The sequence below is a fragment of the Coregonus clupeaformis genome, chromosome 8, assembly GCF_020615455.1.
Source record: "Coregonus clupeaformis isolate EN_2021a chromosome 8, ASM2061545v1, whole genome shotgun sequence".
NCBI lineage: Eukaryota > Metazoa > Chordata > Actinopteri > Salmoniformes > Salmonidae > Coregonus > Coregonus clupeaformis.
The window spans coordinates 44,422,135-44,448,855 of NC_059199.1; the positions used below are offsets into that span (position 1 = coordinate 44,422,135).

The 26,721-nt window shown below is 44.9% G+C and overlaps 1 protein-coding gene across 1 annotated transcript; it reads left to right on the forward strand.

The window, feature by feature from the left end:
• Positions 1–4,520: 4,520 nt before the first annotated feature.
• Positions 4,521–22,378, forward strand: LOC121572542 (polypeptide N-acetylgalactosaminyltransferase 12-like). Its single transcript, XM_041884593.2, has 11 exons — positions 4,521–5,118; positions 5,512–5,674; positions 6,482–6,651; positions 7,347–7,536; positions 8,080–8,265; positions 8,457–8,574; positions 9,441–9,617; positions 12,712–12,843; positions 13,128–13,241; positions 15,071–15,229; positions 22,202–22,378. The coding sequence occupies exons 1-11, from the start codon at positions 4,521–4,523 to the stop codon at positions 22,340–22,342; spliced, it is 2,148 nt and encodes a 715-aa protein (XP_041740527.1). The 3' UTR covers positions 22,343–22,378.
• Positions 22,379–26,721: the final 4,343 nt, after the last annotated feature.

Genomic DNA, 26,721 nt, shown 5'->3' on the forward strand with positions numbered 1-26,721 from the left:
AGGGAAGCCAGCAAGCATTTGGCCTCCCTTGATAAAAAAAAGTATAAAATAATAGCCAAACAGCGTTGAGCTAAAGTGAGTGAGCTCAACTGTGAATGGTCCTGGCGCACCAAAATAAAGTGTAAAGGGAAGCCAGTTTGGATTTGGCTTCACTCCAATCACATGGCATCGAGAGAAATGCATACAATGCATTTGGAAAGTATTCAGACCCCTTGACTTTTTCCACATTTTGTTACATTACAGCCTTATTCTGAAATGGATTAAATAAAAACATTTCCTCATCAATCTACACACAATACCCCATAATGACAATGTGAAAACAGGTTTTTAGATTTTTGTGCTAATTTCTTACAAATAAAAAAACAGAAATACCTTATTTACATAAGTATTCAGACCCTTTGCTATGAGACTCCAAATTGAGCTCAGGTGCATCCTGTTTCCATTGATCATCCTTGAGATGTTTCTACAGCTTTATTGGAGTCCACCTGCGGTAAATTCAATTGATTAGACATGATTTGGAAAGGCATACACCTATCTATATGAGGACTCCCGAGTGGCGCAGTGGTCTAAGGCACTGCATCGCAGTGCTAGCTGTGCCACTAGAGATCCTGGTTAGAGTCCAGACTGTCGCAGCCGGCCGCGACCGGGAGACCCATGGGCGGTGCACAATTGGTCCAGCGTCGTCCAAGGTAGGGGAGGGTTTGGCCGGCAGGGATGTGGGTTCATTTCCCACGGGGGGGCCAGTATGAAAAAATAATAATTATGTATGCATTCACTAACTGTAAGTCGCTCTGGATAAGAGCGTCTGCTAAATGACTAAAATGTAAAAATGTCCCACAGTTGACTGCATGTCAGAGCAAAAACCAAGCCATAAGGTCAAAGGAGAGTTCCGAGACAGGATTGTGTCAAGGCACAGATCTGGTTACCAAGAACACAGTGGCCTCCATCATTCTTAAATGGAAGAAGTTTGGAACCACCAAGACTCTTCCTAGAGCTGGCCACCCGGCCAAACTGAGCAATCGGGGGAGAAGGGTCTTGGTCAGGGAGGTGTCCAAGAACCCGATGGTCTGTGGAGATGGGGGAACCTTCCAGAAGGGCAACCATCTCTGCAGCACTCCACCAATCTGGCTTTTATGGTAGAGTGGCCAGCGAAAGCCACTCCTCAGTAAAAGGCACATGACAGCCCGCTTGGAGTTTGCCAAAAGGCACCTAAAGGACTCAGACCATGAGAAACAACATTCTCTGGTCTGATGAAACCAAGATTGAACTCTTTGGCCTGAATGCCAAGCGTCACGTCTGGAGGAAACCTGGCACCATCCATACAGTGAAGCGTGGTGGTGGCAGCATCAGGCGGTGGGGATGTTTTTCAGTGGCAGGGACTGGGAGACTAGTCAGGATCAAGGGAAAGATGAACGGAGCAAAGTACAGAGAGATCCTTGATGAAAACCTGCTCCAGAGCGCTCAGGACCTCAGACTGGGGCAAAGGTTCACCTTCCAACAGGACATCGACCCTAAGCACACAGCCAAGACAACACAGGAGTGGCTCTGGGACAAGTCTCTGAATGTCCTTGAGTGGCCCAGCCAGAGCCCGGACTTGAACCCGATCTAACATCTCTGGAGAGACCTGAAAATAGCTGTGCAGCGACGCTCCCCATCCAACCTGACAGAGCTCGAGAGGATCTGCAGAGAAGAATGGGAGAAACTCCCCAAATACAAGTGTGCCAAGCTTGTAGCATTGTACCCAAGAAGACTCGAGGATGCACTCGCTGCTAAAGGTGCTTCAACAAAGTACTGAGTATAGGGTATGAATACTTATGTAAATGTTATTTCAGTTGTTTATTTTTAATACATTTGCTAACATTTCTAAAAACGTGTTTTTGCTTTGTCATTATGAGGTGTTGTGTGTAGATTGATGAGGACAAACAATTTAATCAATTTTAGAATAAGGCTGTAACGTAACAAAATGTGGAAAAATTCAAGGGGTGCACTGTAACATAAAAACTTGAATTGTTGCATCTCTTTATGTTGTTGTCCTCCGGTGGCTAGCTAGCTAGCTAAAATCGTCCCTTTCCTAAATTAGCCATGGATGGAGATAGGGATTTGGACTTGTTTTACTTAATTCTCCATACTGGCCAATGATTATAATGGCGGTTCTGATCCAGCCATACATTCTTACATTGTGCCCCTGGACTGAGAGGATGGAAATCAATAGGTAGCAGAAGGCTAATGTTAACTAGCTAACGTTGCCCATGAAAGGAATTTAGGCTAGCAAGCAAGCATTTTAGCCAGGTAGCCTAGGACAACAAAAAATAAAAGCGTGTACTGTATGACAGAGTCATAGACCGTTTTGTCAACATGAAAGAGAGGAGGATGGCATTGGCATTTCTCTACTAGTAGGGTGAGTCAACATGTTTTTTCTACTTGCACGCACGCACGCATGCAACACACACACACACACACACACACACACACACACACACACACACACACTCAAATCAGAACCATGGACAGCCAAATCATATTTAGCTTAGGTTGATTGAACTAAATAGTTTTTTTATATATTTTAGTTGTCACTTTATTCGACTAAGCATAGGTGATTTGAACATGTTGAAATGTTGACGTTGAAATGGTGCTGGAATAGTGGAGGCAGCTCCTGTTTTCTTTGCGACTTGCAGTAACTCTCCATGGTTCTAAATCAATAGTTGTTTAGTAGTCCGAAAATGTTGGAAATGTAACTGTTTGTTACATTCATTATGCTTTGTGGACTACACCGGACAGAGGTAGCTCTCCGGTTTTGTGATTAAACAAAGGTGTGGTTGAATTTATTCTGCCACTGTATCTTCTTATTGTCACGGCCTTTGTCCTATATATCACGGCCGCAAGGCATATGAACTAACAAGTTATAGAGCAAACAACGCAATTATCACAACACAGGTTGTAAAATGGCTTTTTTTTCTGGCTTGGCTTCCCCAGTGATTTTACCCACGCACTGCTACTGGGTCCATCTCTGCAGGATATACAGTGCATTCAGAAAGTACCTCTTGATTTTACTGCTGTCTGTATCCTTCTGACTGGTGGTTCTTTTTTTTAAAGAAACAAAATATCCTTCTCTGCATCTCTGATAAAATCTGGGTAAAATATTTAAAGGAATGTGAGTGTTATCCAGTCCATTTAGTTATTGCTTGCTTTCTAAAGTCTACCAACCTTGCCAGCTAAGATGGTAAGACAAGCTAGCTACTCTAACTTGATTTTGTCACGCCTATACCCGCTCCCCTGCTCCAGCGCTCAATGTCTTCGGTCTACAAACCACCGGCCCTGGCAAGTACCCTTCTCCTGTTTTGTTTATCTGCCTTATTTTATTATTAAACTCACCTTCTGCACCTGCTTCCTGACTCCTAGCGTATCCATTACAGAATACTGCCTCACGATATGGAAGCAGCAGAAGAGAAAGACATCTCCCAGACAGTCGGCTAACAGGGACGCCTACTCCAACACCATGATCAGCTGGCGCAACTGGGTACGGCTATAGATGAGGTCCTCCGCGTCCTCCACCACCTCAACACCACCCAAGAGGTTTCACCTCCAACTAGCGGAGGGCTCCTTACCACGAGTCGTCGCAGCGAGCCAGTCCCACAGCCTACTCAGCAGTCCGCCCAGGGAGACGATGCGCGACTGTCCCTCCCGGACAAGTACCACAGGACCATCCAAATGCCGTGACTTCCTACTCCAGTGCTCCCTCTATTTCGCCCATCAGACCAGGCCCTCGCCCCCTCCATGAACATCACCTCGTACCCGCTTTCATCTCCTTTTCCGGTCCAAGCCCTGGATAATCGATCATTAGGATCCGGCACTATCACGCACATCACAGCACCACTCACCCTCACCGTGGGACACATGTACCAAGAAAGCCTTCCCTTCCTCATCATCACCGCACCCATGCACAAAGTCATCCTCGGCCTCCCGTGGCTCCAACGTCATGACCCCACCATCTCCTGGTCGAGGATGGAAATCACTGCCTGGGCACCCGGATGCCGGAAGTCCTGCTTTCCCTTACCCTGTGGTTCCATGTCGGTTAAGAGTCCTGTGGGTACCCTCCAGCCCGACCAGGACCAAGACCTGTGCCACCTGTCTCCCTCCTCATCGCCCCTGGGACTGCGCAATTGACCTGCTTGCAGGCTCTGCGCCTCCGCGCAGCCGCATCTACCCTCTGCCTGTGGCTGAAACCGAGGCCATGGAGGAGTACATCCAGGGGGCTCTCCAACAGGGTTTCATCCGCCCATCCACCTCCCCGGTGTCGGCAGGCTTCTTCTTCGTTGCCAAGAAGGACGGAGGCCTACGTCCGTGCATCGATTACAGAGGCCTCAATTCCATCACCACCAAGTACCGCTACTCTCTCCCGTTGGTGCCGGCCGCAATCGAACAGCTCCGCGGGGCCCGTTTTTAAAACTAAACTGGACCTGTGGAGTGCCTACAATCTGATCCGCATCCGAGAGGGGGATGAATGGAAAACCGGCTTCAGCATGATGTCTGGAGACTACGAGTACTTGGTGATGCCTTATGATTTAGCCAATGCGGCGTTGGCGTTCCAGAAATTTGTGAACGAGGTGTTCCGGGACATGCTCGGGCACCAGGTGGTCGTGTATATCGACGACATCCTGGACTACTCGGCCACCTTGGAGGATCACATCACCCACATCCGAGTAGTCCTGGGACTCTTGGAGAACCGCCTGTATGTAAAAGCAGAGAAGTGCCAGTTCCATCAGGTCGCTGTCTCCTTCTTGGGATACCAGGTCAGCCCGCAGGGAATGAAGATGAATGAAAGGAAGGCTGAGGCAGTCCCAACCACCATAAAGGGGCTACAACGTTTTTTGGAGTTTGCCAACTTCTACCGCCGCTTCATTAAATACTTCAGCTCCATCGCCTCTCCTCTCACCTCTCTCCTCAAGGGTGGTCCCCATAAATTGGTGTGGAGTCCTGCAGCCGATGAGGCCTTCCGCCTACTGAAGGGGCGTTTCACCTCCACCCCGTTGCTGAAACACCCAGATCCTACGCTGCCCTTTGTGGTGGAGGTGGACGCTTCAGAAGTGGGCATGGGGGCCGTCCTGTCCCAATGGCAAAGTAACCCACATAAATTGTATTCATGTGCATACTACTCAAAGAAACTGTCTCCTGCAGAGAGGAACTATGACGTTGGCGACCGGTAGCTCCTGGCGGTGAAGTTTGGGATTAGTGGAGTGGAGACACTGGCTGGAGGGTGCGAAGGACCCATTTCTCATCCTCACCGACCATCGGAACCTGGAGTACATACAGACAGCGAGGCGGCTGAACCCGCGCCAAGCAAGGTGGGCCCTTTTTTTCACTAGATTCAACTTCACCCTGTCATATCGCCCAGGTAAAAAAACATCAAAGCCGATGCCCTGTCCCGTCTACACGATTCAGGAGAGGTTCCTGTCCTGAGTGCGCTCATCATTCTCCCCTCCCGAGTCATTGCCCCTGTGCTTTGGGACGTAGACTTGGACATCCGCCAGGCCCTGGAGAGGGAACCCGCGCCTGCTACCTGCTCTCCGGAGCACACCTACGTTCCCACAGAGGTAAGGGATCGGCTGTTGACCTGGGCGCACACATCCCTCCGCCTCCCCTGGACATCGATGGAACCCCCACCCTATGCCGTCAGGTCTCCATTAACCCATAGTGGCTAACCCTTCACTACTCAGCTCAAGATGATTTGTTGATTTTATGCCCCTTTGAAACAGCTCAAGATGATTTTATACCCCCTTTGAAACAGCTCAAGATGATTTTATGCCCCTTTGCCTAGTTCTAAATGCCAAAATCGGGCAAGATAATGCTTTATTTTGTAATGTTGGATAAAGTCACTAACAAAGCTCGTACAGCTGTTCCTTTTGAGTTTCCTACAGGGCAGGAAATTATGTCTCAAAGGACTCAGTGCCATTTTAGCCATGTGCAAACAATAAAGTCCTGCAGCCATGTCTCAGACATCCAAGCACAATGGTAACCAACAACAGTAACCAACAACAAATAACTGATTTTCTTTTTTCTTCTCCAGTTGTAAGGACCTGGGCCTATGTATTTATAAAGTGTCTCAGAGTATATAATTGTATTCATTAAGAGCTAAATGGTAACACTGATCCTAGATCAGCACTCTTACTCTTAGGCTGTGTTTAAACAGGCAGCCCAGTTCTGATGGTTTTTTTCACTAATTGGTCTTTTGACCAATCAGATCAGCTCTGAAAAAGATCTGATGTGAAAAGATCAGAATTGAGTTGCCTGTCTAAACGCAGCCTTAAACACTTTTTGAAAACTGGCCCAGATCTATTAGCCTGGGTACCAGCCCTGTTTGTGCTATAATTCCACTCCTTGTCATGCCAATGCCAATGAGTGCCAATGAGTGGCATGATGGCACAAGCTGGTCTGGGATCAGGCTACAGATCTATAACAAGTGATCTGTTTCTCTCTTCTCCAGTTGTAAGGACCTGAAGTATGACTACAGGTCATTGCCATCTACCTCAGTGGTGATCGCCTTCTACAACGAGGCGTGGTCCACGCTGCTACGCACTGTCCACAGTGTCCTGGAGACATCACCTAACTTACTGCTACGAGAGGTGGTGCTGGTGGACGACTATAGTGACAGAGGTACAATCATAGACATACAGGGCATGCATGTGCTGATCTAGGATCAGGTCCCCCATATCCATGCAATTTGTGTTAATTGTGATTTAAATGCCAAAACATCCTAGATCAGTACTCCTACTCTGAGACCCTAATGGGCAGACAGGTTTGGCTAGAGTAGACATGATATGCCATTCTGCCTGCCAAAGCAAATGAGAGACAATATTTGATGAATATGACATTCAATATGTTAAGGTTAAAGGTATAGTGCACAGGTTTTGACCTGTACTGAAAGTGCTCTTTCTTGAAAACTTGACTTCTGACATGCAACGTTTTTTGTGGACTAATGAACAAAATACTAAAATAAAGTTTTAGGTGAACTATCCCATTGAATACATTTCAATAATTTTGAATGCCAGTTGGTAAACATGCAGCCTTGCTCATAGGTCACTATTTGCCCCTCTCATGACGTAGTATTGGTCATATGAGTCATTGGAAATATTTGATACGATTTCTGTCAAGTAGCTGGTTGTATTAATTCATTAATGATCAATTAACTACAAAGCACAGGCACACCTATTAGCAGCACCACCCTGTGGTAACATAACACACACTGTACCTACACATTACACACATCCCTTTGTCAGTTGAGGAAATGTACAATCTTGCTTTTCATGAATCATGAAATGGAAACAACAGCCCTTTTTGTTCCCCCGCAGCTCATTTGAAGGAGCCGTTGGAAAACTACATCTCCAGCTTGAAGAAGGTGCGTCTGATCCGGGCCAGGAAGAGGGAGGGCCTGGTGCGGGCCAGGCTCCTTGGGGCCTCCATCGCCACAGGTGACGTGCTGACCTTCCTGGACTGCCACTGTGAATGCCACGAGGGCTGGCTGGAGCCCCTGCTCCACAGGTGAGAAACCACGTAGCAGGCCAGGTGAGGACTGCTCTTCTTCAGTCTAATTGTGGGACTTGTAGTGCCTCCCTCCATTCGTTCTACCTTGCAGTTGTACGTATCATGCTGCTGTGGCTAAATGTGGATATGTATAGCTACTTGAACTATTTTCCCCACCCATCCTCTTTCTCACCAATCCCAAGCCTCCAAAGGCCTGTTCCATATGGTGCCTGTTTACATTGACATTTTACATTTGAGTCATTTTGCACACGTTCTTATCCAGAGTGACTTACAGTAGTGAGTGCGTACATTTTCATACTTTTTTGTACTGGTCCCCCGTTGGAATTGAACCCACAACCCTGGCATTGCAAGTGCCATGCTCTACCAACTGAGCCACCCGGGACTGTTGAGAGGCATCTCTCTCTCCTCTCCCATGTTATAACCCTGTTATACTGCAACCCCCTGCTACCTGCTGCCCAACCCTGTTTTAACCCTGTTTTAACCCTGTTATTCTGCAACCCCCCCGTGCTTACTTCTTCTTTCTTCTCCTTTTCCTCCCAGGATAAAGGAGAAACCGTCAGCTGTGGTCTGTCCAGTCATCGATGTCATCGACTGGAACACTTTTCAGTATCTAGGCAACCCTAGGGAACCTCATATCGGAGGATTTGATTGGCGGCTGGTCTTCACCTGGCACCCGGTGCCAGAGTACGAGCAGAAACACAGGCACTCTCCCATCGATGTCATCAGGTCTGTGGTACCCTCAAATCCCCAGTGTATCAGAGAGGAAAATAGTCAAATCCTAAATTAACTATTGAGATGTACTTTTAACAATTTGACATGCATGTTATTACAGATCAGCAATTGTTATGCACACCATAGGCTGTATAATTTCTGATAATTTCAAGATTTGCTCTGTAAACTGTGTGTTTTGGTCCCAGGTCTCCTACTATGGCTGGTGGGCTGTTTGCTGTCAGTAAGAACTATTTCCATTACCTGGGCACATATGACACAGGCATGGAGGTGTGGGGAGGAGAGAACCTAGAGTTCTCATTTAGGGTGAGTGTGTGTGTGTGTGAGAGAGAGAGAGAGAGAGAGAGAGAGAGAGAGAGAGAGAGAGAGAGAGAGAGAGAGAGAGAGAGAGAGAGAGAGAGAGAGAGAGAGAGAGAGAGAGAGAGAGAGAGAGAGAGAGAGAGAGAGAGAGAGAGAGAGAGAGAGAGAGAGAGAGAGAGAGAGAGAGAGAGAGAGAGAGAGAGAGAGAGAGAGAGAGAGAGAGAGAGAGAGAGAGAGAGAGAGAGAGAGAGAGAGAGAGAGAGAGAGAGAGAGAGAGAGAGAGAGAGAGAATATGAGTGTGTGTTTTGGGTGAGTGTGTGTTGTGTGTGAGCATAGTGTGTCTGAGCAATAGTGTGTGTGAGTGTGTGTTAGCGAGAGTGTGTGTGAGCGAGTGTGTGTGTGAGCGAGTGTGTGTGTACTTTGTGTGATAAGTGTGGGCTTGCTGGACTCTATGCTGTTTGTCCATTGCTTTTTTCTGACATTGCTGTAATAAGTTAAAAACTCACTGGAATCCTGTAATGGATGGTCACCATATTGTTGTGGAATATGTGTGGTGATTCACCAAACACCGAGTGTGGAAAACATTAAGAACACCTTCCTAATATTGACTAATATAAATCACGTTAAAGAATTCGGGACCAAAAGTTCTCGCAGTCAATAAAGTTGCACATTTTGACGAATTTAAACCAGCACAGAGCTCATGTTTTTCTTGATTAGGTTACTTCCTGTGGGATACAAAACAAAACCGCCATACAACAACATAACTCCCTCCCATTTTAAAAAGACACACAAAGCTGTTTGTGCTGCCTGATTTAATCATGGTGTGTAGCTAATAATGTTCTCGTGTTGCTCCTGCTGTTGTTGTTATTTAGATCTGGCAGTGCGGGGGCAGCCTGGAGATCCACCCCTGCTCCCACGTGGGCCACGTCTTCCCCAAGAAGGCCCCCTACTCGCGGGGCAAGGCACTGGCCAACAGCGTGCGTGCTGCCGAGGTCTGGATGGACGAGTACAAGGAGTTGTACTACCACCGTAACCCCCACGCACGCCTGGTAGGCAAGCACTGAACAGGGACTAGTGAACCCCCACGCATGCCTGGTAGGCCAGCACTGAACAGGGACTAGCGAACCCCCACGCACGCCTGGTAGGCCAGCACTGAACAGGGACTAGCGAACCCCCACGCACGCCTGGTAGGCCAGCACTGAACAGGGACTAGCGAACCCCCATGCACGCCTGGTAGGCCAGCACTGAACAGGGACTAGCGAACCCCCGCGCACGCCTGGTAGGCCAGCACTGAACAGGGACTAGCGAAAGCTAGCAAAATGTGTGGCTGCAGAGTTTTAAAGTTTATGGTGCTGTGATTGTTGGTTAGGAGCTGTAGCGTAGGCGGTAATATTTTGTATGCATGCACAGCTTTCAAAGTACTGATCAAATGCACTCATGCCTTTCCCTTACTGTAGACTAGAGGCCTATCAGAATATCTTTGGACAAATGTTTGGAGGCAAGTCCCGGAGAAGCACAATTTTGCCTATGCCTATGGTGTTACTATCTGTAGCAGACATCCTACACTGAAAATAGTTCCTGATTGATAGATTAATCACATCTTTTCACCTCTGAGGACACACACACCGCTCCCCGCGTGCTGCTCTGTTAATGCTCCCCTGATTGAGTGACACTTGTGATGCATAAGGAGGTAGGGGACACCCAAGGTGACACTCCGTCCGGTGTGAGATTACATTGAGATGCACAGCTCAGTGAGTCAGAGACGCTCCCTCCCGCGCTAACCCAAGTGCCAGGTTGCCAACTGACCTTGGTTCAAATAAAATGTTTTCATATACCTCAGCTGGGCTTGATTGAGCTGTCGCAATGAAACTAATAAAATAGTTGCAAAAGTGCAAAGGCGCCCTTCTGGCACTTGAAGGAGGCTAAAGCAAACGCTAAAAGTGTTTAAAAGATTTCAAATAGTATTTGAACCGAGGCCTGCCGGGGTAGCAGGTTGCCAGTGTGTGTTGTTAAAGGGAGAAGGCCCTCTAAACTAAACATAGATCAGATGGCACTCATCTCTCTGAGAGGAGGTGAGGTGCCAACTGCCAAGTGGGGAGTGCCAGGGAGAACACTATCTGCTCCACAAACACTCATTCTCTCTCTCTCACTCACTATCTCTCTGTCTCTCGTTTCCTCTGTCTTTTTCTGACCCACTACCGCTTTGTCTTTCTCTTCCTCTGCCGCAACATCTCTCTGTCTCTCTATCTCTCTCTGTCTCTCTATCTCTCTCTATCTCTCTCTGTCTCTCTATCTCTCTATCTCTCTCTCTCTCTCTGTCTCTCTGTCTCTCTCTCTCTCTCTCTCTCTCTCTCTCTCTCTCTCTCTCTCTCTCTCTCTACCTCTCTCTCTCTCTCTATCTCTCTCTGTCTCTGCTCTCTCTCTCTCTCTCTCTCTCTCTCTCTCTCTCTTTCAGTCTTTCTCTCTCTCTCTCTTTCTCTCCTCTCTCTCTCTCTCTCTCTCTCTCTTTCTCTCTTTCTTTCTTTCTCTCTTTCTTTCTCTCTTTCGGTTCTTTCTTCGGTCTCTCTGTCAGTCTTTCATTCTTTCTTTCTTTCTTTCTTTCTTTCTTTCTTTCTTTCTTTCTTTCTTTCTTTCTTTCTCTCTGTCTCATATTCTTATCTCCCTCTCTGCTCTAGTTTGTTGCAGGCATCAGCTGCATCCTGATGTTTGTCTAGATGTTTACTTGTGCACTGACATAAGTCAAATATATTACAACACCTTCTATTTAGAGCTGAGCTCTCTGCCTGGCATTCAGATGAAGGGGAATGTGCCAGTCTGCCCTTTTCAGTAGAACACAATATGAGATAAAATCGCTCTCAAGTATACAGTGACAGTGACAGTTGATACAGCTCCTGTCAAGCAATGGGATGTTGTTTTCTAATGGTTGGACTAATATCCCTCAGTAGGGACTTGTTATTTCCTGTTCAACTTTTAATTCTCACCAGTTGAAACCTGCCTCTCACTACTTACTAAAAGAAGTGAGTAGGGTTGCAAAATTCCAGCAACTTTCCCAAAATGCCTTGGTTTTCCAGAAATCCAGGTTGGAGCGTTCCCAGATTTCCTGCTTATTCCCTCCTGCTAATTCCCCCGTCTCCCCTTGACTGATCGCTTCCTTCTCTTGAGTCTAAATAAATTGATGAGCAACCAATTAGAGCTGTGTTCAGGCCTGCCGCTCCCATTCATCATCCTGTGGCATTGCTCACCCCCCTCCAACAGGGGCTTGTCTCCAAACAGATGTTCCTGTTTCCAACTCTCCTCTGTGGACCGTAGCTCACACCTAACAACCCCTCTGGACCGGTAGGGATTCAGGGAGAATAATTCAGAAGCCCAGGAAACATAGCAAACCACCACACAGAAATAAAGAAATGCTGATGATGATATTATAATGCTGCAGATGGTGCTGTGGATTGTGGAGTTTATTTGTGTTAAAGGGATAAATCACTCAAAAACTATGTTTTAGTTTTTTGTTCATTAGTCCAATCCCCAAAAATGTTGCATGTCAGCAGTCAAGTTTTCAAGACACAGAGCAGTGCAGCACACACACTGTAACGATAATGCATGTTTTGAGTGATCTATCCCTTTAATAGTGACCAGGAGGCAGTGGTGCACCGCCAGTGGGAAGTGTTTATATGTGATTTGGGGTTGTGTGCAACAGAAGAGGAGTGTGATGCAAAAGTCTTGTTTGTGAGAGAGAGATCTAAAAATGTTGAAAAACCATAGATGGTGCTGTTGTCTGTCATTTCACAGAATATACCCAGAGACTCAAACAGACAGGAAGTCGGTTTCACATTTATTTCTGAGCTCATATCGGCATTGGCTCAAACTAAATAACCTTTTATGATGCACAATCCTTCTAAATAAGATGTCTACATTTCAGGTAAAGAATAAGTTCTGTCTTAGCCTGAAATTCAGAACCTGTTTTGCTAACATTCTACTCCTTGTACTCTGTGTCAAGTTTAGCATGGCAAGGAGTGGCAAGGAGTGGAATGATAACTCAAACAGACTGGTACCCAGGCTAGTCCTGTCTATGCTCATAGAAGACTCTAGTCCACAGATTGGAAAGAAATGTGGAACTAAAGTTTCTTGCGCCGTTGTTGTTTTCAGGAGGCCTTTGGGGACGTGACAGACAGGAGGAAGCTCAGGACCCAGTTAAGATGTAAGGACTTCAAGTGGTACCTGGAGAACATCTATCCTGATATCCACGTCCCTGAGGACAGGCCTGGGATGTTTGGAATGGTGAGGAGAATGCTGCCATTTTGACTCCAGGGATGCATTCATTATGCAGACTGAAACGGACTGAAACTACCTGAACTTGTCCAATAAGAAAAGCTTGTTATCGTTTTCCTATACTACGGTGTGCCCTAATGAATCTCACATTGGCACCACATTAACCTATTTTTATTAAAGGGATAGTGCACTCAAATGTCAGTTATCATAGACAATGTGAATGATCTTTCTCTTGACTCCCCACACTCATAGCTGTACTCTAACAATGGAATCTGCATGTTGTTTCCCTCTAGCTGAAGAACAGAGGCATGTCTAGCTACTGCTTTGACTACAACCCTCCTGACGACAATAACCTGGTGGGCCACCGGATCATCCTCTACACCTGTCATGGCATGGGACAAAACCAGGTAGCTAAAACTCCATCTTTACTCTCTATGTCCTTCATTTAAAACCAGGTAGATATAACTCCATCTTTACTCTCTATGTCCTTCATTTAAAACCAGGTAGATATAACTCCCATCTTTACTCTCTATGTCCTTCATTTAAATCCAGGTAGCTATAACTCCATCTTTACTCTCTATGTCCTTCATTTAAAACCCGGTAGATATAACTCCCATCTTTACTCTCTATGTCCTTCATTTAAATCCAGGTAGCTATAACTCCATCTTTACTCTCTATGTCCTTCATTTAAAACCCGGTAGATATAACTCCATCTTTACTCTCTATGTCCTTCATTTAAAACCCTACAACTCATCCAGAACGCTGCAGCCTGTCTGGTGTTCAACCTTCCCAAGTTCTCTCACGTCACCCCGCTCCTCCGCACACTCCACTGGCTTCCAGTTGAAGCTCGCATCTGCTACAAGACCATGGTGCTTGCCTACGGAGCTGTGATATATATATATATATATATATATATAAAACAAATGAAAATTTAAAATATACTCTAGAAACAAAAAACAAAACATTTGAAAATATTAAAAAAATATATATATATTGTAAATATTGTAAAGTGGTTATCCCACTGGCTATCATAAGGTGAATGCACCAATTTGTAAGTCGCTCTGGATAAGAGCATCTGCTAAATTACGTAAATGTAAATGTAAAACCAGGTAGCTATAACTCCACCTTTACTCTCTATGTCCTTCATTTAAAACCAGGTAGATATAACTCCACCTTTACTCTCTATGTCCTTCATTTAAAACCAGGTAGATATAACTGCACCTTTACTCTCTATGTCCTTCATTTAAAACCAGGTAGATAAAACTCCACCTTTACTCTCTATGTCCTTCATTTAAAACCAGGTAGATATAACTGCACCTTTACTCTCTATGTCCTTCATTTAAAACCAGGTAGATATAACTCCACCTTTACTCTCTATGTCCTTCATTTAAAACCAGGTAGATAAAACTCCACCTTTACTCTCTATGTCCTTCATTTAAAACCAGGTAGATATAACTGCACCTTTACTCTCTATGTCCTTCATTTAAAACCAGGTAGATATAACTGCACCTTTACTCTCTATGTCCTTCATTTAAAACCAGGTAGATAAAACTCCACCTTTACTCTCTATGTCCTTCATTTAAAACCAGGTAGATAAAACTCCACCTTTACTCTCTATGTCCTTCATTTAGTAGTGGTCCATACACTTGTATGCTATCTTATTTTGTTTTCAGGACTGCAGTGATTGTTGTCTTGTGTTCTTAGCATTGATGTTACCTTGAACTGTGCTTAGAATGCCCCCCCAATAGCCTTGACATGGCCTAGTGGTTATTTGGCTTTTGACTGGGCCTGGCAGAGTGTTTGTCTCATGGCTTCAGATTATAATTTACATTGACAAGTATAAAATTGCTTTGTGAATTTGGACCGAAAGGATAGTGAAGAAAGCAGGTACCATCGCGCTCAACCTTAAACTGAAATAGTATTTGTTTGGTGTGTTAAACTAATAAACATCATTTTTTGCACCCAAAGGATAAAAAGAGAGTATTGTACAAAAGTTATATCCAGTGTGGTCTGCAGTGGTCTACATTGAGCCCCTTAAAAGTTGGCATTGTTATTTCAGCACCCCTATGTATCCACTGTGGTGCCCTACTTTGTACTGGCAACTGAAATGGACACAACAAAAACTCACACACACCACACAGCCCACATTGCCCACACTCTGCTGGTCTCACCCTGCTGGTCTCACTCTGCTGGTCTCACTCTGCTGGTCTCACCCTGCTGGTCTCACCTGCTGCAGTTCTTTGAGTACTCCAGTGAGAGAAGTGAGATCCGTTATAACACCAGGGAGCCAGCAGGGTGCGCTGCGGGGGACGCCGTCTCCACCTACCTGACCGTGCACCTGTGCAAGAAACCCCGGCAGCCTGTACCACAGGACCAGAAGTTTGTCCTCAGAGAGGTGAGGGGGAAGGGGACTATGCATCCTAAATGGTAACCTATTCCCTATATACAAGGGCCCTGGTCAAAATGGCACCCTATTTTCTACACTGTATAGACAATAGGGTATAATTTGGGATGCAGCCAAGAGCTTGTCTTCAAGTGAATGAGGTGGATGGGGAGGATGGGATGGAGGCAGGGAGGGGAAGAATGGGAATATTTGGAGGGAAATGCTAACTTTAACGACAAGGAAGTGGGGCAGGAAAACAGGGAGCAGAGCAAGGGGTTTGGGGGGAGGGTTGGGGATGGGGGAGGTTTTATTAACAGAAAGGGGGGGGTAGAGTGAGACTGTGGGTCAGAGAGAAAAAGGGTGGCTTAGAAAGAGGGTCAGTGGTGGCTTGTGGGCTGAGAAATAAGAGGACAGGCTCATTGTAATGGAATCAATGTAAGGGTATCAAACACATGGAAACCATATGTTTGATGTGTTTGATACCGTTCCATTCAGCCATTACAATGAACCAGTCCTCCTATATCTCCGCCCACCAGCCTCCTCTGAAGGGGATAGAGAAAAGAGTGGAGTGGGGAGTGGAAAACCCAGAGGAACACATGGACCAATACAGTAGTACGGGTGTAGCTAAATGTTGGTATGTTGGTTTTCACTAAGCACTCGTGTTCTGTCTGTTCTGTTGCGTTTCTTGTCGGAGCGGCCTCGAGGCCTTCAGAGCATGCTCAAAGGAAATCTTTGACAAACACTGACATTAAGCCCTCCCCTCTCAGCTCTCTCTCTCTCTCTCTCTCTCTCTCTCTCTCTCTCTCTCTCTCTCTCTCTCTCTCTCTCTCTCTCTCTCTCTCTCTCTCTCTCTCTCTCTCTCTCTCTCTCTCTCTCTCTCTCTCTCTCTCTCTCTCTCTCTCTCTCTCAGTTCTCAAATGTTCACACTCTGTCAGTGCTCTCTCTCAGCATTCTCATAAATGTCCCTCTCTCTCTCCCCCCTCTGTCTGTCTGTCTCTCTCTCTCTCTCTCTCGCTCGCTCTCTGACACCCACCAGTGCCTTAGCCTCCACAGACTCCAACTACCCTCAGATACAGAATCATCCGGGTATCACTTTAGTAAATCAAATCCCCCTAGTCTTTCTATGGAGTAGAGGTTACATAATCAAATAATGTATTCTGGATAGCTTTGATGTAGCGGTTTGTACATAGTGGATCATAGAACATTGAGGTAGCCTATTGTCTGGGTGTGCATACTTGGTTGTTTAGTATATGTGTTCAGTGTAGCCAGACATCTTACAGTTTTTCTCCATTGGTTTGGCTCATTTCTTGAAACAGAAATTACATTCTCAAAACTCTAAGATCATTTGGCAAAACAGTCTTACAGTTCAGCACAACACTATAGCTCACTTGCAAAAGCTCATATCTCTCCTAAAACTGTTCACTCATGCTTCAAAACTAAATTCCTTTCCCATATAAGGAGTCAGTGCCACGAAAATGGCAAAGATCCTTCTCAATTGCTTTGGCTCATTTCTTGAAACAGACCGGACGTTCTCAACACTCTTGGTGCTTTAGCCAAAATAACGTGGATGGTTCGGCACAACACCATGGTTCACCTGCAAAAGCTCATACCTCTCCCAAAACAGTTCACGCATGTGTCAAAACTAAATTTCCTTCTCATTTAAATAGTCAGTGCCCCCCAAAATGCTTCGTCCCTTTGGCATTGTGTAAGCACTGCAAGTCAAAATGTTTAGATGTTTTGTCACTATGGCAGAGGACCATTGAAATATCCCTCATGTCCACCTTTCAGTCTTAGCCCAGTCCTTCATTGACAATGGTTACTGTACTGTTTTTTGTCTAGCTAACAGAATACAATTGTGTATAAAACTGAAAAAATAAATAGGATTTTAGGGTAAGAGTAGCCTCCAAGGTTTGACATCACACATTGCACTCATACTGCCAAGGAAATTGTAACCATTATCATTCACACACATAAAGTAACTTCCATACATCAGAGTAAAAGAAAATGTATACAGCATAATATACTGTAATATAAACACACAAACAAAAAACAATGAAAATTATATGCAGCCTACAGTGCTGTAAATAAAGCTGGAGTTTCACAACTAACAGTTCTTCACTGGTCGCTGTCCTCACCCCCTGGCCATCCACACGCTGCTGTCTGTCTGGCCACAGATTCTCGTCCACATCACAGCGTATATTCTCCTTGCGATGCAACGAGGGAAGAAACGGCGTGCATGTCGCAACCATCCCCTACACTGATCTCCTGTAATATCCTCACACGCAGCGTCCATTGCATGGAGCAGGGACCTCTGATCTTGAGCCCGATGCTCATACACTCTCCACCTCCAAGCGGAGAAATACTCCTCAATAGGATTGAGGAAAGGAGAGTAAGGTGGTAGGAACACCATGACCATCCTTGGATGAGTAGTGAACCAGGCCCTGATGAGCGGGCCACGGTGGAAATTCACATTGTCCCATACAATGACATATTGTGGTAGGTGAGGCCCTACGAGACCGCTCTCATTTTCAGGGATCAAATCAACATGAAGGCGGTCCAAGAAGATGAGGAGCTTCTGTGTATTGTATGGGCCAAGACTGGGGATGTGAGTGGCCACACCATTCTCCGATATGGCAGCACACATAGTTATATTGCCCTCGCTGGCCTGGGACATCCACCATGGCCCGGTGGCTACAATATTACGGCCACGTCTTGGCCCTTGGCCAGGTTGAAGCCAGCTTCATCCACAAACACGAGGATGTGATGGGTTCAGTTTCCTTCCAAGCCATTATTCTCTACAATAGCGTTAAAAAAGAAAACATCAAATCAGTCATACAGAAGAGTCATACACTACAGTTACAGACAATTACATAGGAATGTTCTATGTTCTCCACAAGTTCAATATACTACTGGCCACTACTCCAGTGGTTCCAAACCTGGGGTACATGTACCCCTATGCAGAGGTACTACAGGGGGTATTTGACAGAAAGGGGAGGGGGAAATCATCAATGACTAGACTTACTGAAATGTTACAGTAAAACCCACAGTATTAGATAGATTTACATGGGAGGCACTAATTGCAGCTCTTTGACCCCTTTTCTTATTGTATGTTATATTCTTCAAAATAAGGATTATAATGATAATTGCATCATACAGTAAGCTGCAGTTTTTAGGCGAAATGTTGAAGTCAGATAAATCAAATACTTCCATACCTGGATTACCTGGATACACAAATCAGGTAAAGTGGGTACTGAAGCCAAAAAAAGTTTGGGAACCACTGCTTAATTGTAAAAATGTTATAATGATGGACAACCAGTAACTGACTTACATGTACATACTGGTACCGCAGCTCTTTCACTCTATCAGAGTTCCTCTCAAATGGTACCCTGTAAATTTGCTTCATTGTCATCTGATGCTTCTTCAATATCCGGTCTATTGTGGAGATGCTTATAGAGTTGACATTTTGGAATATGGCATTGTCTTGTAGGATTGCAGCGCGGATCTGTCCCAATGTGATGGCATTATTTGCCATCACCATGTTACAGATCTCTTGTTCTTGTTGTTCATTGAGAAGTTTTCCTCTGCCACCTGTGCAAGGTTGTCGTCCAATCCTAGATATAGAAGTCAAAGGACAACACTCCATTCGTAATGTATACCTTATGTATTCCTTACAGAATGAGTTACCTATGTAATTGTATTGTTGTTTTACTTACAGTAACTTTACCACAATTCTAATGCATCACTGCACAGTGACTGGAATACTACTGTAAACTGTATCATCAATACTGTAGAAAATAAACTATTCCATCGTTTATTTTCTCCAATGTTTTTTCTTGTCATTTTAGTATCATAACATCCCATTGAGGTAAGATATTACTGTAGGCCTATCACACACACACACTAAATGAATAGGTAAATATGTAAATAAATATATTTCTTGCTCTATGCACAGTGTCCTGTCCTATACAACATATAATTCCATCATTGACTGACTACATACCTGTTTTCCCTGCGAAAGGTTTGGATGATGGAGGAGACTGTTGAGCGAGGCACATTAGGCTGCACTCGCGACCTGCCTCCGCCATTGTGAGGCCATGGTTGATGACATGGTCTATAATTGTGGCCCGAATCATCCGGGGACAGCATGGTGTCTTCGTGCTCCTCGGCCTCTTCCCCCTATTCCACCACCACGCACCCTTACTCCTCCTCCTCCTCTTCTTCTTCTTCCTCTTCCTCGAGCAGGCAGTTGCCCTTGTTCATTTACTTGGCCAGGTGCCTCCATGTTCAGAAATTGTACTGGTCCTGCATGGTCAAGCTCTTTACATACATGTTTGGCAGCATTCACAGTCATGGACAGCACCTGTCAGGTAACTAAACATACTGTTTGATTGGTCATCTGAGATGTGTGAAACTCCTCCTTCGTTAGTCAAGTTCTAGTTTCACCTGACTGTCAATTGCTGTAATAAATTTATCAAATGTTCCAAGGGATTCATATATGGTATTCATGGTATTATGTTCTTGACTAATTTTGACAATTGAACAGACTATTGTGCATGTGATGACTTATACAATGAAATGACGCTGACACGTTTTGGAGCGAACAACCATTAGACTGAGAATCAACAATCAGTTTAGATCAACAAGATCTATTCACTTGGAAATTGTGCTAAATGTAGGCTACCTGTACTTAATCATTTGCAAAGATGTACTGAGACATTGAGACATGTACTTAGACATTTGCAATTTGATGAAATGAATGAGAAATTCAATTCTGTTGTGAACAATTGCCAAGTGGTTTGGAGGTTTGTCCATGTAGTTTTGAGAATGTAATTTCTGTTTCAAGAAATGAGCCAAACCAATGGAGAAAAACTGTAATACAGTGTGGAGAACAAGTATTTGATACAATGGCGATTTTGCAGGTTTTCCTACTTACAAAGCATGTAGAGGTCTGTACTTTTTATCATAGGTACACTTCAACTGTGAGAGACGGAATCTAAATCTATCAAAAATCCAGAAAATCACATTGTATGATTTTGAAGTAATTAATTTGCATTTTATTGCATGACATAAGTATTTGATCACCTACCAACCAGTAAGAATTCCGGCTCTCACAGACCTGTTAGTTTTTCTTTAAGAAGCCCTCCTGTTCTCCACTCATTATCTGTATTAACTGCACCTGTTTGAACTCGTTACCTGTATAAAAGACACCTGTCCACACACTCAATCAAACAGACTCCAACCTCTCCACAATGGCCAAGACCAGAGAGCTGTGTAAGGACATCAGGGATAAAATTGTAGACCTGCACAAGGCTGGGATGGGCTACAGGACAATAGGCAAGCAGCTTGGTGAGAAGGCAACAACTGTTGGCGCAATTATTAGAAAATGGAAGAAGTTCAAGATGACGGTCAATCACCCTCGGTCTGGGGCTCCATGCAAGATCTCACCTCGTGGGGCATCAATGATCATGAGGAAGGTGAGGGATCAGCCCAGAACTACACGGCAGGACCTGGTCAATGACCTGAAGAGAGCTGGGACCACAGTCTCAAAGAAAACCATTAGTAACACACTACGCCGTCATGGATTAAAATCCTGCAGCACACACAGGGTCCCCCTGCTCAAGCCAGCGCATGTCCAGGCCCGTCTGAAGTTTGCCAATGACCATCTGGATGATCCAGAGGAGGAATGGGAGATGGTCATGTGGTCTGATGAGACAAAAATAGAGCTTTTTGGTCTAAACTCCACTCGCCGTGTTTGGAGGAAGAAGAAGGATGAGTACAACCCCAAGAACACCATCCCAACCGTGAAGCATGGAGGTGAAAACATCATTCTTTGGGGATGCTTTTCTGCAAAGGGGACAGGACGACTGCACCGCATTGAGGGGAGGATGGATGGGGCCATGTATCGCGAGATCTTGGCCAACAACCTCCTTCCCTCAGTAAGAGCATTGAAGATGGGTCGTGGCTGGGCATTCCAGCATGACAACGACCCGAAACACACAGCCAGGGTAAGAAGCATCTCAAGGTCCTGGAGTGGCCTAGCCAGTGTCCAGACCTGAACCCAATAGAAAATCTTTGGAGGGAGCTGAAAGTCCATATTGCCCAGCGACAGCCCCGAAACCTGAAGGATCTGGAGAAGGTCTGTATGGAGGAGTGGGCCAAAATCCCTGCTGCAGTGTGTGCAAACCTGGTCAAGACCTACAGGAAACGTATGATCTCTGTAATTGCAAACAAAGGTTTCTGTACCAAATATTAAGTTCTGCTTTTCTGATGTATCAAATACTTATGTCATGCAATAAAATGCAAATGTATTACTTAAAAATCATACAATGTGATTTTCTGGATTTTTGTTTTAGATTCCGTCTCTCACAGTTGAAGTGTACCTATGATAGAAATTACAGACCTCTACATGCTTTGTAAGTAGGAAAACCTGCAAAATCGGCAGTGTATCAAATACTTGTTCTCCCCACTGTAGCTGGAGATAAAGCATTATATCTAAATGTAAATGGAGAGAGGGAGGGATGGAGGGATGGAGGGAGGGAGGGAGGGAGGGAGCGACAGAAGGCGGGAGACAATTTCTTGGCCCTCTCCATATTCAAACATGAGGATTTACTATGATATTGCTGTTTTCACACTGCACTGCTCCCATCTCTGTAATGTATGTATGTAGTCTCTTGTGTTCCTGGATGTAGTCTACACACCAGTGGTTCACAACTCCACTCCTCCAGGGCTGTATCCAGTCCTACTGGTGTTAATATCCCAATGGTGCTTATTTGTCATTGAGTCCACACACTTGGTAGCTCAGGTAGATATTAGCTGGTTAGAAAACAAGGATGAAGACCAGTATTAGGTAATAGGCCTTAAGACAAGGACAGTGCTTCCCTACTCTATACTAGTGGTCCATTTGGTCTGTCTTGTAAAATAGACTGTATTTCAATAACCTGTATGAATAAAGGTGACATGTTATAAATAACTCCTCTCCAATAGGACGGCACCCTCTACCACATGATGACCCAGAAGTGTGTCCAGGCTGTGGACAAGACGGACAATGGCAGCCCTGCCCCCGCCCTGCGGCCCTGCTCGGACCACGCCAACCAGAAGTGGTTCTTTGAGGAGAGGGGGGCGTAGTGGAGCGGGCCAGACGAAATCTCTATCTCTGGGGTGGAGGGCCAACCAAACCCCTATCCTGTGGTGGAGGGAGAGGGAGAGGGAGAGGGAGTGGGTGAGGGAGAGGGAGCGAGAGAGGGAGTGGAGGAGGGAGAGGGAGTGGAGGAGGGAGAGGGAGTGGGTGAGGGAGAGGGAGAGGGAGAGGGAGAGGGAGAGGGAGAGGGAGAGGGAGCGAGAGAGGGAGTGGAGGAGGGTGAGGGAGCGGGCTGGAGGCCCCAAGACCCATACTCAGGTCCAGTGTCCCTATGCTGTGGAGATAGCCTGGGTCATATTCACTAGGAACTAAACAGAAATGTTGTTGCCGAAACGGGGAGGTACTATTTGAACTAGTCCAATTGGAATCACTCATTTTCGTTTTCTGTTGCACACCGTTTTGAATCGTTGTGCCCTAATGAATATGATCCTGGTCAGGCAAAGGACGAACCACTATCTCACCTCCTGTATCTATGCACAACCGTGTGCTTGCTCGACAATGTTTGATATTTGATATTAACACATACCACATATCTACTTCTCCAATCTTTTTTTTTTTTTCTTTTTTTGTGTGAAAACCTGGGAGACAGATGATGTTGGAATGGATTGGGATATTTTTAACACATTTTTACATTTTAGTCATTTAGCAGACACTCTTATCCAGAGCGACTTACAGTTAGTGAGTGCATACATTATTTTTTTTCAGCCCCCCGTGGAAATCAAACCCACAACCCTGGCGTTGCAAACGCCATGCTCTACCAACTGAGCTACATCCCTGCCGGCCATTCCCTCCCCTACCCTGGAAGACGCTGGGCCAATTGTGCGCCACCCCATGGGTCACATCCAGTCTATAGTGTGAGATTTAATGTCAACCGGTGCAATTGTTCATGCTGGTATTTACATTTACATTTTTGTCATTTAGCAGACTGCTCTTATCCAGATTTGTTCTTGTTTTTCATTGGTTAAGGGCTGTGTCCACTCACTCCACTGGGTTAACACCCATTTGAGGAAGAGGGGTACACCCATAGAGAATGATAGAGGCCTCTAGTGGCCAAAAGGCGTATTTGCATGGGCAACACCATTGAGGGCTTCAACCATTTTAATGTATTCAACTGGGTGGGACTTCCAACTTCATTGGCTGTTGGTGACCCTGTTGGAGTCAGCAAATCGTTAAGAAGCAAATATACTACTTCAAAATGTAGATTGCCTCAATGGCACTCCACCCTGCCCAGAAGCTATAATGGCACAGATTAAAAGATGAGTCCTCTGTCTATCTCTATGGGTGCACCAAGGTTCATACCGCCTATCTGTTCATCTGACTGAACGCCACTCCTGCTTTTTGTTTTCACTTTCATCGTTTACCCTTTTCCCTTCTCTTGAACCCAGGACCACTTTGCCACTGGTAGTGGATGTTTTTGGCATTGCAGTGACCTGAATCTTGACAGAGTGACAGTATGTACTTGCATTACATTGCAGCTCTATCTCAGACTCAACCTCTAGAGGGAGCCAAAGCTTCCATCTTGTGTGCTGATCTTTTTCCCACTCCAACCACTATGTTCTCAGCTCAGTGATGTGTGTGCATGGTTCATTTTCAGGTATTTCAATATTTATGGGAGCCATTTCTTTGTTTTATACATCTGTATCTTTTTATAAGTGCTAACTACTATAACAGGGGAGGACAGCTCATAATAATAGCTGGGATGAAGCAAATGGAATGGCATCAAACACATGGAAACCACGTTTTTGATGTATTTGATACCATTCCACCTGTTCCACTCCAGCCATTACCATGAGCCCAACCTGTGATGAGAATGAGAACACATAGTACCTCTTTAGTCACTCAACTACTGATAGGAGAAACTCCAGACATATTTAGTTGTGTTCATGAATCACAATAATGAACAGCCTGTTATAAACTCAGCAAAAAAATAAACATCCTCTCACTGTCAACTGCATTTATTTTCAGCAAACTTAACATGTGTACATATTTGTATGAACATAACAAGATTCAACAACTGAGAGTGGGGGGGGGGGGGTGGGTCAAAAGTAACAGTGAGTATCTGGTGTGGCCACCAGCTGCATTAAGTACTGCAGTGCATCTCCTCCTCATGGACTGCACCAGATTTGCTAGTTCTTGCTGTGAGATGTTATCCCACTCTTCCACCAAGGCACCTGCAAGTTCCCGGACATTTCTGGGGGGAATAGCCCTAGCCCTCACCCTCCGATCCAACAGGTCCCAGACGTGCTCAATGGGATTGAGATCCGGGCTCTTCGCTGGCCATGGCAGAACACTGACATTCCTGTCTTGCAGGAAATCACGCACAGAACGAGCAGTATGGCTGGTGGCATTGTCATGCTGGAGGGTCATGTCAGGATGAGCCTGCAGGAAGGGTACCACATGAGGGAGGAGGATGTCTTCCCTGTAACGCACAGCGTTAAGATTGCCTGCAATGACAACAAGCTCAGTCCGATGATGCTGTGACACACCGCCCTAGACGTTAAACGCGAATCCGACCATCACCCCTGGTGAGACAAAACCGCAACTCGTCAGTGAAGAGCACTTTTTGCCAGTCCTGTCTGGTCCGGTGGGTTTGTGCCCATAGGCGACGTTGTTGCTGGTGAGGACCTGCCTTACAACAGGCCTACAAGCCCTCAGTCCAGCCTCTCTCAGCCTATTGCGGACAGTCTGAGCACTGATGGAGGGATTGTGCGTTCCTGGTGTAACTCGGGCAGTTGTTGTTGCCATCCTGTACTTGTCCCGCAGGTGTGATGTTCGGATGTACCGATCCTGTGCAGGTGTTGTTACACATGGTCTGCCACTGCGAGGACAATCACTGTCCGTCCTGTCTCCCTGTAGCACTGTCTTAGGCGTCTCACAGTACAAACATTGCAATTTATTGCCCTGGCCACATCTGTAGTCCTCATGCCTAAGGCACGTTCACGCAGATGAGCAGGGACCCAGAGCATCTTTCTTTTGGTGTTTTTCAGAGTCAGTAGAAAGGCCACTTTAGTGTCCTAAGTTTTCATAACTGTGACCTTAATTGCCTACCGTCTGTAAGCTGTTAGTGTCTTAACGACCGTTCCACAGGTGCATGTTCATTAATTGTTTATGGTTAATTGAACAAGCATGGGAAACAGTGTTTAAACCCTTTACAATGAAGATCTGTGAAGTTATTTGGATTTTTACAAATTATCTTTGAAAGACAGGGTCCTGAAAAAGGGAAGTTTCTTTTTTTGCTGAGTTTATTCATTGAAGTGCCCTTTAATATAGACCACATGGAGAATTAAATAAATCTGAGAGAAAAAAAGGCTAAAGTGTGAAAATTAAGCATTTTGACATGTCCATCCTTCAACCCTGTGTCACTTCTAGGAAGATTTTAACCCTAATTAATCCCAAAATTTCTCCACCATCACTGTAAAGCCCTAGTTATTTTCTTGCTTTGACAAAGTCATTTCTGAATATTATTATTTATTAGTGATTCATTTAGGTCTGTCCCTCATTTTAAGGTCAACCCTGTTTTACTATGGTGAAACTATTTATTCAAAAGAAACATTGATCATCTAATAGTCAAATCATAGAGGAAAAAGCTGGTTCTACTATTTTTGGCAAATTTCTGGTGTTTAGTGGTGGAAAACTGAGTGGGTCGATAATAAAACGATTATCAACCCTGTTTTGTGAAGCTTGCATTCAATTGCCACTCCCTGTTGCACACAACAAGCTTTCATTCCCCCTGTCACAACGGGATTTATGGTGATTTATTAAGACATCGTTAACCTTGTTACGGTCAACCCTGTTACTTTATTTGCCACTTAATAGGTACTTACTATAGTATTTTTTTATTTAACCTCTTAAGATGGGAAAATGTGTTTATTAAGTTCAACATGTGCTCTTTATGACAGAATGTTAAAATTAGGTGAAATCAAAAAGGCACCGAATTGGTGGAATGACCCAAGAATAAACGTATCTATACTGTGTCTGTTCATTTCATTACATTCATGTTTATTTCAAATTATATATTTACCCAGTTTGTTTACTTAATTATGAATCATCGTTAATGTCAGAGAGGATTAATATTGTTATTAATTGAGAAATTAGTAAAAAGATCCACTTGACTCTATTTATTGCAACTGCAACAACAAATAGGACAGCGATTGTTGACAATGAATAAGAAACGATCCTTTAGGCCATCAATTGGGCCATTTTACCCTGAAAAAGTGCCTTACTGATGCAAAAAGAGATATCAAAAGAGATTAAGGACAAAATATACCCCCTTATTCCCTATAGTTATAGTGCATAAGGTGTCATATGAGAAATTGCCTATGTGTATGAAAGATTGATCTCTTATGCAAGGAGATTGTGACCAATT

What these genes read in the sequence shown, in the direction of transcription:
- LOC121572542 (XM_041884593.2), top strand. Translation starts at nt 4,521, where the DNA reads ATGATGTCTGGAGACTACGAGTACTTGGTGATGCCTTATGATTTAGCC. An exon ending in GGACGACTATAGTGACAGAG is followed by an intron (nt 6,652 to 7,346) that starts GTACAATCATAG and finishes GTTCCCCCGCAG; the next exon opens with CTCATTTGAAGGAGCCGTTG. An exon ending in GTAACCCCCACGCACGCCTG is followed by an intron (nt 9,618 to 12,711) that starts GTAGGCAAGCAC and finishes TGTTGTTTTCAG; the next exon opens with GAGGCCTTTGGGGACGTGAC.